At 40.8% G+C, this 18,441-nt stretch overlaps 1 protein-coding gene across 1 annotated transcript in view; it reads left to right on the forward strand.

Moving 5' to 3' along the window:
• The window catches only part of wwc3 (WWC family member 3), a 42,170-nt gene that overhangs the window by 15,483 nt on the left and 8,246 nt on the right, over positions 1-18,441 (forward strand). The window contains exons 2-10 of the mRNA XM_085347975.1: positions 5,333-5,442; positions 5,644-5,844; positions 6,220-6,296; positions 8,993-9,072; positions 12,935-13,064; positions 14,444-14,587; positions 14,753-14,826; positions 16,543-16,791; positions 18,165-18,254. Of these exons, the coding sequence (XP_085204101.1) occupies positions 5,333-5,442; positions 5,644-5,844; positions 6,220-6,296; positions 8,993-9,072; positions 12,935-13,064; positions 14,444-14,587; positions 14,753-14,826; positions 16,543-16,791; positions 18,165-18,254 (1,155 nt within the window). The remainder of the gene's footprint in view (positions 1-5,332; positions 5,443-5,643; positions 5,845-6,219; positions 6,297-8,992; positions 9,073-12,934; positions 13,065-14,443; positions 14,588-14,752; positions 14,827-16,542; positions 16,792-18,164; positions 18,255-18,441) is intronic.

The raw sequence follows: 18,441 nt of genomic DNA on the forward strand, positions 1-18,441 counted from the left end.
TGTCAACTGAGGCTGACTGTCAGAAAAGGTCATAAAAATTTCTTCTGGTTAAAAGTGGACCAGAAATGCAGACTTACTACACACAGCTAGCTTCAGTTGTCCAGTTTTTCTGGCTGAATCTATACTGTCACATTGGCCGTCTCCTGCTCTGTGCTGCTGTGTGTCCCTCTGCTGCTGCTGTGAGTTTTTTGTGCAGTGGTTACAGACTCTCCCAAGACCAAGACATTACTTGGAAAAACAGAGGCTGCTGTCACAAGACCGTGTAACAAACCAAACATTCAGAAATTCAGATTCAGATCTCTGAGAGGACATGTTTTTCCCTTCTGCCTTTTTTCTTTTTTTCTTAGTCTCCCCAGGGAGGTCAGAGGGCAGTTCAGGACTAACCTCCCTCTGACGTCACATAGCTTCCCGTCCAAAGCCTCTCGTGGTTGTTCTATTTCTATCACCATTTCAAATCACCCAAAATAAAGCAGAACTACTATACATTATTGCTGCTCTTCATATAACCTTGCATTGCTTTTTTACTATAGATTTTTTTGTCTCATTGTTTCTCCTACAGTTCCTTTCTGCACATGAAACCTGACAGCAGCTGTGTTACAGTCAGTGTTTATTTAAGTATTTACAAGTGCAGTTGGTGTCTGTTTACCTTTAACAAACATTTAAAGCAGGAGCAGGTAGGGAGTGTGCTCTTGTTTGCCTTGTCCTGGTGTTTGGCAGCGGGACAGTGCACATAGTTCATCCCTTTAACCCTGCTTCAGCCTGCCTCTGGTAGATTTGAGCAGTTATTTGTGAAGCTGCTGCAGGCCTGTGCACTTTATTTTAGGGGAATATTTGGGTATTAAGTGTGCCAGTGTTTCTAGTTAGGAGAGGCCACTGATGAAGAAAATATGATCAAACAATTCATCTGTGAATCATTTAGTCTAAGTCGAAGTTTGACCTCTTCAGGTGTGGACATTATTAAAACATGAATGGGTCAGCTAGCTGTGGCTCAGGTGTTATAGCTATTGCATTGATTGATCCTTGATTGAAAAGCAAATTAAAAGTGTGTAAAATAAAACGGCATGTGAATATAAATGGTGTAGCTCGTAGACTAGAAAAACACTATCCTACCAATCAAATGCCGGGACAGTGATCTACTCACCTGTAATCCTACATGTAAAGCACATGTTAAAAGGTCAGCAGTTTGAAGGCGTTTCACACCTTCTACCTGTAATAATTTCGTTTACTGGTAATTGCTAATTGGTCAAGTCACAGCTCAAAACTTTGACGAGGAAACTTTTCCTGTCAGCTTCTCTTTCTTCTCACTTTTGTTGTGTTTGGTGTAACACTTGGATTTGTCGTTGTCAGGAAGAAGTTATTCAGGTGCTTCATCAGACAGTATTGTGAACAGTGAACGTGCTTAAGCTGTTTTGCTTGAAAAAAATAATGAATCCATTTGTAAAATACCCAAGGCATCGCAAATATTATAAAACATACATTGCTATCCATGATTGGCCATGATCACTCAGCGGTCGATTCTTTGTATTGTCTTAAAGGATCGCATCATAATGTTGACTGAAGCCATTTTCTGGTTCTCAAAGGGGAATATATGGGTCTTTGTTGGGTCAGTGTTTGTAGAAAGCAGAGGTCAGTTATAAGGAAAAAATGTAATGTCGCACATAATACTTCAGAGGTTCAGCTTCTCTTGTCTCTGTAATATAAAAAAAAACATTTATGAAACTGAGGCAAAGAAAATGTTGCCAGTTGCAGTTCTACTAATCTCATTTTGCTTCTTAACTTTCATAGCAATAAACGGTAAATAACCGTCATACACGAGTTAAAGACGATGGCTATGCTGTGATTTTGGCTACATGTACAGTGATTTCAGAAATCAGCTTTATTTCCTCTCACGTTCTGAAGCTTTTCTAATAAACACATCAGGGAGAAAGAGATACTGATGATCCTGCTCCAGGACATCAAGATGTTATGACGAATTATTTTTTCTCTCAAAACCGTTTTCTGGAGGGGAAAAAAAAATTGTCGAAAGGGATTTGAAAATTGGCCAAATCCAGTGTCAAAGCTGCTAATTTAGCAACAGTGAGGTGAGCTGAAGCATGATAATCACTGCTCTCAGTGAGAGGGATGTCAAGCATTGAAAAAACAGAATCCCCAAATCTGAAAACTCGATACCTACTCAGCTGAATATTAGGCTTCCTTAACTAATAATTTATGAACACATGTTTGAACGTTTAATACTGACTTACAACACATGCAGAGCTGCACTTAAGCAGCAGATTAGGGGTTTTATTGAATTAGAGGTAAGCTCCTGTGACCAATCATCAATTAGGATTCAGTACAGCTTTGTTTGTGTTAGAACGCCTTGTTTTTATGTCACTTCAATGAGAGCGAAGGGCTAATTCTGCATTGACTCATCAACTGGCTCTTAATCCGAATGCCAATTCTTTGACCGAAATGAGGTAGTGAGATCTGGTGAAGTGAGTTTGCTCTGAGGAATGCTGTGCAGAATGTCTCAGCGTCTCTCTCCGGGCCATCCCCTCATTGTATGCATACCTCGACAGGATCAGGACTAATGCGCTGTCTGCATTGTGAGCATAGTGTGGTGGTTGCTGTTCCTCCTTTTTCCTTTTGTGCTGATTTGATGGAAATTAGCTACTGTATGAACTGCTGTCATCAAACCCGCTGCTCCATGACTCACTGATATGATTTGTTAGGGTAGTAGAGATCATCATGTGTCAGGCTGTCATTTGCCTTGCCCTTGTTCTTTGTGTTTTTTTTTTTGTTTTTTTTTGGGGGGGGGGGGGGGGGTGGCAACAGACTTTACTGGGCTACCTCAAGCTGGCTCCTTTCGATTTTGAGGATCAGCAGCTCTTCTCTGAGCCCCTCCTGCATGAATAAACTCTTCATGCCATCTCTAAAGCCTAGTTTATGGTCACTGTTTTTGCCCTTGTGAATGTTGATGCATTGTAAATATGATGTCACATCCACTGGCATTCACTCTGCTTTGGTGTCATTTTCGCTATTGATTGTTGTTAGGCACACAGGTACGCGTACATGGGTGTACGAGTTGGTCAGCCCTCACCACCGTTTCAATGTTATATTGGTAAAGGAACTCAGAGACTCTCAGATTACAGAGTGGAAGATGCTGCAACAGCTGGAAAAGATGAGGCAACTATGAAAAAACCTCTGATCCCTTTTGATTTCTTCTGCTCTACTCATTTCTGCCACTTGTGATCAGGATCATCTTTCAGCCAATGACAGTAACTCATGGCCATAGCTGAAGGTGGGATTGACAGCTTCAATTTGACATTCGGCTTTCTCTGTTCGCCACAACAGATGCCACTACAGTGCTGCAGTCTGTCAATTTTCCACTTTACTCTGGGGGGGATTGCTGCCTCATAATAGCTCAATCTGGGGCTAGTTTTTTGTAGCAATGTTTGTTATTTAGTGTTCACTTTTAGCCACAGCTAAATTGCATACCTAGTTTTAGTTTTAGATTTAATTTTATTAAATGCAGTTGGTGATAGTCACCTGACTGTGGCATCTTTCCTTCCTGTGTTTCTAATTACCGTTGGGTTCTCTGGTCAGGTCGTGCAGACTCAAGACAGACTTCTCTGTCCTGGACTTTCAGTTTTAGTCCTTGTTCTGCTCTACAGATCCAGTGGAGTGGGGCGAGGACTAGCTGCAGTCCATGGATGTGGAGTTAAACCACAGGATGTAATGATGCGTGAAAGTGTCAGCTGGTTGTTTTGCTCAGGTAGTTACTTGTCACAAATAAAGTACTTTATGTACACACATGCACATACTCACCGCTGCCACAAATAGAATGTAAATTCATAAACATGTGAAGGTCACTGACTCAAAGTCATTATATCTGACTCCAAAGCCTCCTGAAGCTCATGATTCATATTCATTTGTCTAAAATCTGTCAGGGAAGAGAAAGACGTGTTTTTTGGCGGGTAAAACAAATACTGAACATGTCATAAATGTTTTTTAGTAAATATATTTTTAAAGGTGCTATTGACATGTGGCAGTGGGTCATGAGCGATGGTGCAGAGGAGTCACGGACTGTATTGTGCATATGATCTGTTTAAGAATGCTTAAACAGATCATACTGGTATTATGGCATGTAAAGTATGCTCTATGCACTAATTATTAGAGGTGGGAATCACCATACATCCCACGATACGATATTATCACAATACTTAACGCACGATATGATATTATTGCGATTTTTTTTTTTTTTTTTTTTTTTTTTTTTTTTTTTTTTTTTTTAAATATCTGCGATATTCAGATTCTGTACATAAAGGTTTATCAATATTCATTTTATCTAATATCAAAGCCTCGCACTCAGTCTTTCTCTCATTTCAGTCATTTTTATTGTTGTACTACAGTCTAGCCCAACTTAACTGAATGCAACCATCTGGTACAATTATAGCTATTCTGAACTATGCAATTTATGAAAACTATGCAGCCCATTCAGCAACTGAAGAATTTGAAAGTAAATTAAAACAAAATATAATTTTACATTAAATAAAAAAGTTCTAAACTTAATTAAAATAAAACATGTCTTAAATTAAAATAAGTAAACTGTCATGTTTATTGCTGCCAAAAAAAAGTTAAACACATTTGGACAGTGAAGGAATGTCAGGATTCTTGCTCAGAAAAAGGATCAACATGCTCTGAAGTCAGAGCACAAAAACTTTTTTTGTAACAAAATATCGATTTCTGCTGTCCCTGTATCGATACATTATTAGCAAACAAAATATCACGATACTACACAGTATCGATTTTTTTCCCCCCACCCCTACTAATTATGCAAAATTTTGTATCAAGGTCATAGGTACATTTGTGAAAGATTTAGCTTTTTGACCATGTAGGGTTCACCTGCCTGCTACCACTTATAGTATATCGAGCAACTTTGTTATTTGATTGGTGCATTTCAGGTTATGATGTTTGATGTTTGTTTTTTTTATGCCAATTTCTGTGAAATGTATTTTTGCATTTTTGAATTGTGTTGTTTTTCTCGTATTACACGTTCTCAACTGTTTTGGTCATTTAACCACACGAACACATAAAGAATAAATGTTTGCTTTTGTTCATTAGAACTTAACACACCATTTTACTGTATGTACATAATAAATGAGGAAGAAAATGTATTTGTATGAATGTTTAAATGAGAGTAACTAAACAGGATGGGAATGTAGTGAGGTTTATTGATCAGTGTTTTGATATTGAAAAAGAAGTGAGAGTTTGCAGGATACATGTTTTTATTCTGTATATGATCTTCATTGCGGGTTATTGTTTGCACTGAAATATTCTCAATAATTTTCAGGATCACCAAACCGCTGACGTTCGCCGACTGTGTTGGAGATGAGCTGCCTCTCGGGTGGGAGGAAGTTTATGACCAACAAGTGGGAGTTTACTACATTGACCACATTAACAGTGAGTACATTAACTTGGCTTTTGTCCCCTCAGCATAAAAATTAAGCACAAGTAAATGCAACTTGTATTAAAAAGACTTTATTTGACTATAACTTGGCAGAGTGAAAGCCCACTGAATTTTAATACAGTGTACTTATAGTTTGTAGTTTCACATGTCTTTGTGCAATTATTTGTTGACTCCTGTCTTTGTCGTCCTGTCAGAGACCACCCAGATTGAGAACCCGCGGACTCAATGGCGGCAGGAGCAGGAGCACATGCTGAAGGAGTACCTTGTGGTGGCCCAGGAGGCCCTCAAAGCCAAGAAGGAGATATACCTGGTCAAGCAACAGCGACTGGAGCTGGCTCAGCAGGAAATGATGCTCTTCCACGAGCTCTCTGAGGACAATCGCTCCATCACCAGCAGTAAGACGCACAGATGTCCTTCACTCGTCTGATAGTGTACACCATATTTTGTTTTATAATAAGATGCACAAAGGAGATGAACAGAAAGGAATGAAAATGGATGCGAAAAATATGAGCCTGAAGCTCTCATGGGAACCAAACATGACCTTGGCTGACCCAGTTATCTAGTCTGGACATGTATTACTGCTGATATCCCTTTAAAGACTTTTGGGAGGGGTGCAAATCCTCCCTTTTAACTACCTCCACCCAATAAACCCTGACTCCTGCCAGCTGTCACACACACGGTGTCCAGGGGGCATCTGAGAGATGACACCTTAAAATCATCACGGCTAACTAACTCGAACCTGTCTGCTTTTCCTTTCTGTGTGTCCACAGCGGTCTCTGGCTCCTCCTCAAACGCGAAATACGACCCTGACCAAATCAAAATGGAAATAGCCTGTAGACGAGAGCGGGTAAGTCATTATCGCAGGAGAACAATGGGCTGCAGTGAGGGGCCCTTTTGGGCAGAGAAAGGGGCTGGGGTGTGGCCCCTACAGGATACAGTGGCTCTGGCCTGGGGCCTCAGGAGGATGAGGATGAGATCATGAAGGGGTCAAGCTGAGGTCCCTGATGGGGTTATATAGGACATTTCTCTCTGATCAGTACTATGGGCGAGGGTGTTTCTCCTGCATGAACAACATTTTAACCTGAAGTGTTGAGTAAGGTGTAATTTTGATGTTACTGAAGAAATCTGTCGACAAATCAGAGAAATTGAGTTTCTTTAAAGATTATATTGACAAATTAGGCAACGTCCATAAATAAACATATTTACAGTGATTAAAGACCAGATAACTCAGATTTCCTGGTAATCAATGAAGGTCAATATAATCTGTGTTAAATATTAGGATTAATTTATGTGACCACCATCATTACAGTAATATCAATGCAATCAATGAAATAGTTTTAGACTGATTGGAACCTCTTGTATCCACTTGTAACTCTCTATTAAGAACTTGCAGCACGGTGGTTCGCACGGTAGCCGCACAGCAAGAATGTCCTGAGTTCAATTCCACCATCAGGCCGGGGTCTTTCTGTGTGGAGTTTGCATGTTCTCCCCGTGTTTGCGTGGGTTCCCTCCGGGTACTCGGGCTTCCTCCCACAGTCCAAAGACATGCAGTTAGTGGGGATAGGTTAATTGATTAATCTAAATTATTAATAGGTGTGACTCTGTGCGTGAATGTGAGCACGAATGGTTGTCTGTGTCTCTATATGTTGGCCCTGCGACAGACTGACGACCTGTCCAGGGTGTACGCCGCCTCTCGCCCAATGACAGCTGGGATAGGCTCCAGCGACCCTGGAGAGGATAAGCGGAAGCGAATGGATATTTAAAAACTAATATGACCTTAAAAGATACACGTGTTCATTTCCCTCTCCATGTTGTTATTATTCTTGGACTCTACAAGCATAGCTTTACATGATTTACTGTTTACAGTGATCTTGGTTTATTTTATACTGGGCCTTGGTGCACCTTATCACCCACAGACAGTATAAAAGGTGGATCGAGCTACTGTCATGTCACTTTTTGTCTTTTTTTTTTTTTTTTTTTTTTGAAGCCTCGATGAGAGTTTTCTCCATCTCCATCGTAGTTGCCGCAGACCGGATCTGATTGTGAGGGGCGGGGTCTGACCGTGAAAATGCCCATCCATTGGGTAACGACTTGTGATTGATGGGTTTTTAGACATTGAGTTTCCCTTCTATAACACAGATAATCCTCCATCTGGTCGCCTTCAGAAAGAAGGCAGAAAGCTTCATCCCTGTTTATACTGTCTTTGCCATCAGCTCACACTCTGGAATGAATTGTTTAGCCCCTCCCACTTTTAAAACAGACTTTCTGCTGATTGGTTGTCTTTTAAAAACTGAGGGTTTTAACAGCATACGGGTGTAGCTGTGTGCCTGAGAGGCTCATATTAAAGCTGTTTATTCTCATTGAGCTCGTAGAGAGCCAAGAGTAGAAAAAACTTGTGGAACTGAGAATTTAGAGCGGTCTGAAGACTGAACTGTTTCTTTCACAGAGATTCCTTCTACATAGGCGGACCTCATTTGAAACAGTGGGATGTTCAATGAGCGCATGCTCTGTGGTAACTGTAATAACTCCCCTCTGTTAACATTCCCGTTGTCAGCATGTTGTCTGACACTGTCCCAGATATGAACAATATTTATTGGAACAGGTTGGCAGCCTGTTTAAAGCAACATCATCTTCCTTGTAAGGATCTGAATATCGTTCTAGGTTTTACTTATGGGATGGAAATGGTATCTGTGTTGTTTATCGATGTGGCCCTCATGAATTTGTGCACACACCGAGGAAGAAACGATTGCGAGGAGAAAAAAGGGCCCTTAAATCAGGAAGATTCTCATTAGGCAGATGTAAGATCAATGTGTTTGTACTGCATTCAGCTCGCAGCTGTAGCTGTTAGTGCAAGAAAACTTTAGTCAAAGCAGCCACAGCACTAACATTATGCCCAAAATATGTTCAAATAGGTGAATTATTAAAAAAAAAAAGACCTTCTGTGCAGTTGAGGTTTAGGGGAAACTATCCATAGGGACCTGTTTGTTATAACAGGCTCTAAACATGTTTATTTCTGCTGTAACCTGGAGTCAGCCTCAAGTGGCCATTAGAAGAGCTGCAGTTTTTTGACTTTGTTGCTTCTGTGTTTAAAAATAATTCAACAAACATCAGATAAATTAGAATAATGCCTCTTTTTAAAAAATCTTGACTCCCTATATATTGTATTACAGGCCTTCTCCTAACCTTTGATTGTCTCTAAACTTGGTAAATTAAAATTCACGTGCCCTCTGTAACTCTGAAATTGTTCCCTTTCCCTATTTCATATTAAAATAATATTTTTAAAAATCTTTAACTGGGTCACACTTCACAGCCACCATATCAATTATAGATTTCTATTTTTCTAAACCCTCTCAAGCACAAAACGCCTCAGTGTGTGACCCTGTGTGTGTGATTGTGTGTGTGTGTGTGTGTGCGGTCCTCTATATAAACATAGCTGAGCATTCCTGTATGTGAATAGTCGTGACTTGGCACTTTTGGCCGGTGTCGGTGGTGAGAGAAGCCCATTGTGTGCCACGCTAACCCGGTGCTCGCTTCTGTCCGCAGCTCTCCCGACTGAAGCAGGAGCTGGCCCAGGTGAAGCAGGAGCTGCAGTATAAGGAAATGGGAGTGGAGACCCTGCAGGAGTGAGTGTTCCTCTGCCTCTGTGTGTCCCAGGCCCACCCTTCCTCCCATGGCCGCCTTTCTCCTTCCTACAACACTCGGCCTTGTTGCTCCCCACCCAGCGGCCTTTTCCCTTTTTTATTCTTTCTCACACTGTATGTTTGGTCTCATCCTTTAGGTTCCTTTAAAACCTTTTCCCTTTCCTCGCCACACTTTTATGTTGTCTATATTGTTGAACAGAGCTTTCAAATTTAAATATTATAATCTTTTAAAACAGTTTCCACTCCTCACAGTTTAGACACGATTTCGTTTACCTAAGACTGATTCAAATTTCAAAGATTTCAAGCAAAAAGGCCTTTGACTCATTTAAAAAAGAAAAAGAAGATATTTAAGTTAATAGGAATATATTGTGATTTAAAGTAACTTTTCTCTATTATTCATTGTACTTCTAGTTTTTGTTGCTTTTCACACACATTCACATGGCGTCTTCCTGTGCTGGGAACATTTCTAAGCAGCTCCAAATTTCATGTTAGAAATAGAAGCTCCACCTCTGAGAGGAGAAAAAAAGAGAGAATGTTTCAGAAAAGGCAAATGGAGGGAGTTTTTGATGGAAAAGGGGACTCCACCTCAGGAAGAGGATGCACCAGTGGAGTGCAGAGAGCCAAGGCTCAGCCTGGAGAGGAAGTTGTTCCATGGAGAAGGGGGGGTAGAGGTGGAGGGGGTGAAAAGGGGGGGGAGGTGTGGGCTTGAAAGCAGTTTCAAAAACACAGAGATATCTGGCAGCAAATTCCTCTGCACTTCCTGAGTCCTGGCAAAGAGTCCCTTATCTCTTAGATAATACACAACTCAAGTAATTCCCAGAATAGACAGGAGAATACACAGCTTGCAGAAAACGGAGACGCATCCTCTTCTTGAATTTTTTTTACGTGTGTGTATACGTGCTCATATGCATGTTTATGTCTTTGTTAGCCTTTGTGTATGTGTGTGCGCGTCCCTTTGTTCCCTCTGGGTCACCCGGTAGGGCTGAGGCCATGAGGAACCCTACGGCTGTTGTTTTGGGGTTGTTTTTTTTTTCTCCAATCTCAGCTGTTGTCAGCGATATAGCTAATTGTTCTCCACGCCATGTCGCATCAGATAAAGCAAACCAACAGTTTCTGGTGTAGAGCCCTCCTGCTCCTTAATCTTCATTGCTCGACTTAAAGAATTCAGGAGTTGGACTTAGGAGTTTTAATCTTTTGGACAGTTTGCCATACAGACGTCTCATCTGTTCTCCATCTTATCTTGATGAATTTCTCTGAATTTTTGGATGCTTCACATGCTTCCTCTGACCTGTTTCTGTAGCCAACATCGTAATCAGCAGCTCTAAGAATTGAACTAAAATAAATGTAAGCATATATGATGCTGTACGGCACGGGGGAGGTGGGGCGGTTCAATACAGCCAAGCACAGAAGGGTGGGCAGTGTCCTGTTTTCTGCTAAACACATAAACCTATAAACTCCTCGGCCCTGCCAATGGGCCGGGCGGAACAAAGCAGGGCTTGTTTTGGGAGGAAGAGGCAGGGTCGGGTGGATGAACAGTACCTGCTGTTGAAGGAGAGTGAAGGAAGCGGGTTGTGGCGAGAGGGGAGGCCACGTGCCAGGTCCACTAACGGAGGAGGCACGGTCCTGTGCTCTTCCAGCTCCCCACCAACCAATCACCTACCTAACCACACACACACAGACTAGGGATACAAGATTTACTCTGCAAGCACGATGAAATGCGCAGATAGGTCATATTTGGTGTACTGTGATATGTTTTTGTTTATTTTTTAATGTCATGATCTGTAGGATAAACCCACGCAGAGATTTCACCTGCTAAATCAGGGAGAGCCCAAACAATCCCTGATTGTTGAAAGTAAACGAACGGAGCCTTTATACCAGTCTGTCACATGCAGTTTCAGTATTTCTGAACTAACCACAGTCTAAAGAAACACTTGACTCATTCATGAATACAATACAGTAAGACTTCAGATGTTCATCAGATTATTTTGTGACTTTACTCACCACTGACAAGTTTTCCCAATACAAAGCACCGTATCTTGTTGTGCAAGTGAATGAGAGATTCATTCCTAATTTTAAACTACTTTAGATACAAATAAGAAAGTAAAGGTAGGTAAGAGTCAGATTGGTGATAAATAACAGTTCAGTAGAGCCGATTAGCTCTCATTCTTAATCCTTGTGCTTCTTTTGGTAATTACTCTTATTACTTTTAGTGTCCGAAATTAAATCCATTTCAGTTTTATCCTGTCTTAAAGTCAAAGATGAACAAAGATGCTTGAAAACATTAACATAAGTTTAAACTTTTAGTTCTGACATCGACCTCTATGGAAGCCCAAAAATGACAGAAGACTCATGAATGATTATCAGAAAAAAATAATATATTTGTTTAAAAATCTTTTTATATTATTAACTAATAATGTTCAGTTTGCAGGCTTCATATATCCATCTCTCAACCTCACTTAGAAAATCACCGACATACATGATGCTGATATACCTTTAGTTTAGTTTATTAGGACCCACGTTAGCTACAGCCGTGCAGCAACTTTTCTCCCTGGAGGTCATAAAGGGAAACTTTACATTGTTACAGTGCAGCAAAGCTACTTAGAGACGTAGCAAATTAAAAAAGCTGTAACTCCAAAAACACACACGAGAACACAAGCTTGTTAAAACCGTCGGACCATAAAAAAACTGGTTTGTCTTGTGTTGTCTTCATAGCTCAGTTCATTAGTTGGATTGAATTTGATTTTCAGCAGATGTCTTTTCAAACATCTTTGATTTTAAGCTTTTTAAGAACATAGGAAAAATACTGAAACCATGAAGGTTTGCCCTCTGGGACCAGGGCTTTCAGAGTGTGGCCTGTGGGTTAAAGACTGCCCTTATTAACATTTTATGGGGCGTCCATGAGTGCTGACTGCACTACTATACATTTAATTAATTCACAGTTCATGTCATACTGTGATAAAGAAACAAAACACAAGAACAAGGTGGCATTTCTCTTCACATTTAACTATTCTAGTGTTACCATCACAGCAGGCTTCCCTTCATCCACCAGCTTTCTACTGCTTATCTGGGCCCTGTGCTCAGACCTCTCTCCCACCATCTCCTGCAGCTCTTTCATGGGGATATTGAGTCATTCCCAAGCCAGGAGAGGCATATAAACCCTCCAGCATGCAGTGAGTCTGCCACAGGCCCTCTTCCTGGTAAGTCCAGGAACGCCTCACATCAAATGTGCTGGGAAACCACCTCCTCCTGCTTTCAGTTTGGAGGAGTAGTGGTTCTACTCCTGAACCCTGTCTCTAATGAACATCCCAGCTGCCCTTCAGAGGAAGCTGATTTCTGCCCTTTGGTTCTTATTTTTTTTTTTTTTTTTTTTTTTTTTTTTTGGTCACTACCCAGAGCTCATGGCCATAGGTGAGGGTGGGAATGTAGATCGACCAGTAATTCTGAACAGCTTCCCTTTCACGCTTCGCTGGCTCTTCCTTATAAAAATCAGAGGAGTGTACACATCACTGGTGATGCCACACAAACCCATCCCCATTCTCCTGTCCTTCATAAACAAGGCCCTAAAAGCCCTCCCATCACAGGGAATTAGTCACATGGGCCTTCAGTTACCCTGACAGTTACCTTTACTGTCAATGAATGTAACAGCCACTTTAAAGTAAAAAAAAAAAAAAAAAAAAACCCAAAAAACTACAAAACAACAACAAAAAAAATCAAAATAAACCACATTACATGCCACTCGGTCATAATGTTTCGAGAGCCCTTGCTGTACATCAGAGCTTCATTATACTTTGCAAAAGCCAAGAGTGTCTTAGCAGATATAAAATGTGTATTTTTTACCTTCCAGGATTGACAGAAAGATGTCCTCCAGTCAGACAAACTACAAGCTGGACGAGGCTCAAGCCATCTTCAACGAACTGCGTAGCATCAAGAAGGCCATCAGCACAGGCGAGAAGGAGAGGCAGGACCTCATCCAGGTGTCTCTTTTTTCCCCTTCTTCTTTAAAGATCATGTTGACTTGCTAGCTTCAGAAGTTCTCAGTTTTTTTTTTTTTTTGTTGTTGACATGTTCGATACTGACCTCTAGTGTCTGTCAGCCTCTGCTACTTCGCCTCATTGTCTATTATTAAAGCACATTTCCAGACATCTGAATCACCCACCAAGTTTCAGGTTTTGTCAGCAAACCAAAATATACGACGCAGCAATAAATTGTGAATAATCGAGCGGTAACAGGATGATAATGATGACCACATTTGCAGATGCATTTCCTGGCAGCATCACGATCTATTTTTGAGCACGCAGAGGCAGATGACACTTTTTGACATATTTTTTCTTTATCAAAAGAAAAATTCACACAAGGCATTTAAGAAAAAGCAAACGATCAAACGTTTATCATACAAACACGTTAAAGCACCTACTCACATAAACTAAAACGGAGGCATTTAATTTGGCTAAAAACTCCCTGTAATAATTCAGTAAAAACAAACTCTGCATGATTCACAATAAACAATTACACTGATAACAGAGAAAGTAAAAAACGGTCTCCAGACCTTTTCAGACTTGTCTTCTTTGGCCTTCAGTATTTATGTTATTCTTTCTAGTAGAAGGTTTGATGTTAACTTTTATTTTATTTTTATTTTTTACCACTCTGGCTGTGGGGGCATTTTCCAAGCTATCTTTAAGTGACCGTAACTGGTGACCACCAAAGAAATTTGAACCTTTTTTCTTCTTCTTTCGACTGCTTCTTTTAGGGATCACAACTGCAGGTCATCTGAATCCATCTCACCTTATTCCTAACATCCTCTTCTGTCACACCAACCCTCTGCATGTACCTCCTTCACTATGTTCATGAAATTTCTGAGGTCTTCCTCTTTTCTCGCTGTCTGACAGCTCCATATTAAACATCCTTTGTCCAATATGTCCACTGTCTGAACTGTCTCAGCCTCTCTTACTTTCTCTCAGTCTACTCAACCTAATCTGTCCTTTATTATAATGATTTCTTGTCATTCCCAATGAAAGCTTTAATATCTTCAACTCCTCCAGATGCGCTTCCTGTCTTTTCGACAGTGCCGCTGTCCATAAACCGTACATCATAGCAGGTCTCGCTAACATCTTGCAGTGAAAATCAATAGAAGCAAGACGGAGTACACCTGTGTGAATAAGAAAGAAGCAGGCCGTTGTTCCCAAAGAACAAAAACTACTCTTGACTGTTTATTAAAATGAAGTCATATCTCTAACATATCCCGGTATAAGTTAAATAAAGATTATTTTGAACTCTGAATCATCTGAAGGTTTGAATTATTTAAGAGTATAAATATGGAGTTGGAAATGAACATAACGTGTCCTCTTTCTCACAGAGCCTGGCTAAGCTGACTGTTAACTTCCAAAGCAGCTTGTCGGTGAGCGATTCGGCCAGCGAGATGGCGAACAGCACTGGGACCGTGGGTGACAATCTGCAGCAGTACTGTGACACTGGCTGTCAGACTGACATCATGGGGGAGGTAGGAGACGCCGCTACACCTCCCTGTCTCACCCTAAATTAATAGTCAGCATCCCAGATGATGAGTGTATTACTTTATTTAACTCCCTGCATAAATTTGAAGTGACTAAAGCCAAATAATCTGATCGTATCGTGTAATCTGGTCCATTGCCTTATTTCTCTTCAGTATGTTTCCCAAGACTCCTCATATTTGGTGGACAAAGTGAAACTGAACTGGCAGTACGAGGAAGCCAAGAAAAAGTAAGTGTGCCTGGCTGTTTGTTATTCGTACTACTATGACACACCAGCAGTGGGAGGATGTGTTATGAATAGTATTTGCGCCCGGTGGACGTGGCTGCTGAGCGATGTCTGGCCGGCAGAATGAGCTGGGTGGTCACATTCTTGCCTGGCCACGCTGCTGCTGCTGACTGTGTGCTGCCTTTGTGCACACAGCCAAAGGGAGAGGACTGCCCACGGCCAGCCTCCATGTCAAACCCTGTTTCTCCGCAGGGTGATTTAATATAGACACTGTTTGGCTAAATATATCCCAGCTCACCCTATAGCGTAGACCAACTTATATGTTGGCAAAATCAACACTGGATAAAGCATGGAATTCCTTTACATTAAAAAAAAAAAAAAAAAGGGTGCTTACGAATTCAGCACAGGTTCGTCCAGTAATTTGGGCTGTAAATGTGACTCAGGCCACTTCGGTTAAATCTATGTGTTAGTTGGTCACCATATCAGGATCTCTCAAAAAAATCAAGGGAACATCTCTCACTAATTCACTGAGGACAAATGTGATGATGTGACAGCAGTCAGTGGAAATTCTCAACTGTTTGAAGGCTGGATTCAAAATCATATCAATGATTAAAGTGAAACATTGAAATCAGAAGCTAATCCAGCTGATGTCGTCATGTGTCCCAGTACTGCGTACCAACCCTACGTGCCTATATGCACTGACACGCTTACGAGGAAGCTCATTTAGGTCAATTGTATCTGTGATGCTGTTCTGGCGGATTGCGCAGCTCATGGCCATAGGAGAGGGTCGTTAAACGAGTAAATCGGTTTTGCTTTCACACTCAGGTCATGCCTTATCCAAACTATGTGTCATTATTATAAGAAAATTAAATTACAGTGGAAATTATATGACCCAGTTCACAAAAATGACAGACGGTGAGAAAATCTAGAACAAACTTCTGATGTTTGTGTTGTCTAATGATTCCTGGTCAGACAGTCTTCCAGCTATAAAGAGGTTACAGCAGCAACATCCTGAGTTATTACTTTGGCTCGATACACATTAAAAAAAAAAAAAAAAAAAAAAAAGATTCATGTTGTTGTTGTGACCCAGCAGCTGTAGTGCCAACCATGACATCAGGAGGGGAAGAGAGGCAGGGAGGGAGGGGGGAGACCTGTGGAAACTTGCATGCTCTGTCACTGAGTCACTCTGTCTCAAATCCATCTCACATAAACACAGTTATTTCATCCAAGCTGAGAAATCACTCTGTGAGAACCCAATTAACTCTGAGCAAACATCTGGATCGTATACACCTGTAAGAGCACTCGCTGATGCAGCAGGTAGCTCGGGCAGAAATTACAGACACTGAATGCTGTCATTATAAATCACAGCATGAAGCGTCAGCAGGGCTCAAGTGTGCAGTGTTAAGTGGAGCCGATTGTACGTGTGTTGCTATAAACACTTGTGCAGAGTAAACAGAAGCTGTACATAATGCTGCAGGTAGCATTTATTCAGCAGCCGCTCATAAAAATATTAATATGGGGCCACAGAGGTTGTGAATGTGAGTGTATGTAAACTTTAAACCACAACTATTATCATGAAGTTCTGAGTCTGAAAGACTGATTTTTTTTTTTAATTTCTTCTTAATCATGGTATGTGAATTTAAAGTGAACGTGAAATTTACGAAGTAAAAATGTAAAGGGTTTATACAGCATGTGTAATCTTTCCCGCTCCTCTCTCAGGGTGCAGAGCATACAGCACCAGCTAGCACAGCTGGACAGTGAGAGCTGGTCGGGGCGGGCCGAGGCAGACCGCGACCGGGACTTCTTGCAACTCCTGCGCGAGAAGGAGGCCCTCCTGCAGGAGATCATTCATGTCAGCAAGCAGCAGCACCTGCCGGAGAAGCTGCTGGAGCTGGAGGAGGAGCGCTCCAGGCTGGAGGAGGAGGTGCAGAGGGCACAGAGCTCCCAAAGCCAGGGAGCCAATCAGAGGTGAGAATGATGACAGTGTGCTCTCTTACTGTATTATTTGTTTATGCATCTTAAATTTGCCTGTCAGAGTGATAATTTACAGTCAGGTGCACTTTAATGTTATTTAATAAATATTGGGTTAATAAGTAACAGTTATCATCAGAACACACCAATAGCACCATATTGGATATATAATAATAAAGACACCTGAAGACTCATTCCACATTCAAACAGATGCCAAATGAAGCCAAAGGTTACTTTGTGTCATAAATGAAGATAATCTCAAGGTGAATGGTCTCACCATAACAGTAGTCAAGCGATCGAGTAAACAAAATGTGTATCACAGTTCAAATTACAACTCTTTATACAAACATTTTCATATTTATGGAATAAGCAAGAAAGACATAAAAACAACAAAACAAGAGAAGCCACAGAGAAACAAATGGAAAGAAGTTTATAGCAAGAAAATATAAAGTCATATAGATGGAAATGCTGAGATGTCATGTGGTCCTCTCGAGTAATGGAGCCTGTGAAGTGCCGCCAGTTTTTTTTTTTTGTTGTTTTTTTGTTTTTTTGTTTGTTTTTTAAATCAGCTTGCTTTACCTAACACGTCATATTGTTCTACATCCATTAAAGGTACTTGGAACAATAATTTGTTGACACTGTATGAACTGAGAGTGGTACACATTGTGTTTAAATGTTAACAGGGCATCAGTATTTCCAATCTTTTTACACTCATTTGGAAATTATTATCTTCTCTGCCCCATCATCGCCTCCACTGCCTTCATCATAGCTGTCATATGTCTGTGAACTTAGCAGCCTGTGGGGTTTCTTTTTGTATCAAGGGGATGCACATATACTCACATACTAAAATGAAAAGCTGTAAATCCATCATCATAAATCGCAGTGAGCTGTTGGACTGTGTGTCCATTTCCATACTACATACTAACTGTCAGCAGGTTTCCGTATGTGGTTTGTTCACACTGGAAAAATGACAAACCAAAGAAAACTCAAAACAGTTTCCATGCAGAAACAATTTGTTACTGATATTTTTATTTATTGCCCGCTTTGTTTCAGCTTTTTATCGCACAGTTTTTAAACATTTACTAAAACCTTTTAGAATGGGTTTGAAGTGTGTATAAAAATGAGCTGATCAGGGGAAGGATGCCTCAAATAACTCTCCTTACATGAAACCATAACATAGTGTATCTCGTTCACTATCAGATTAGGTTTGCAGCTGTGTTCTTCTAGAGGGAATATACCAGTGCCCTCGTAGCCCAGTTTATCCTGTAAGATTAAAACGCAGTGAGCTGTTACACAAGCCTGTCGGCTGATATGTGATGCCATACATTGAACTCTGGATTTCTTATACATCGAAGTGAATCTCCCAACAGGATCCTGCAGCAGGAGAAGAGGAATGTTCTGCTGAGACAGCTGGAGGAGGCAACACGCATCACCACCTACCTTCACTCCCAGCTGAAAAGGTGCAGCACACACTCCTAAAGTTCCTCAGTCATTGTCTGTGTCTGCTCTCTCATGAGTCACATGTTCTGTAGTTTTGCCACCACTGGGAGTTTTAAATTAAAGTGAAATTGTAATCAAAATAAAACAGAAGTGCAGACAGCTTTAAATAACTATAATAAATAAAGTTTTCATTTACTGAATTCATAA

This window comes from Diplotaxodon limnothrissa, linkage group LG23, assembly GCF_057381915.1.
Source record: "Diplotaxodon limnothrissa isolate DT_005_m linkage group LG23, D_limnothrissa_male_GT1.1, whole genome shotgun sequence".
NCBI lineage: Eukaryota > Metazoa > Chordata > Actinopteri > Cichliformes > Cichlidae > Diplotaxodon > Diplotaxodon limnothrissa.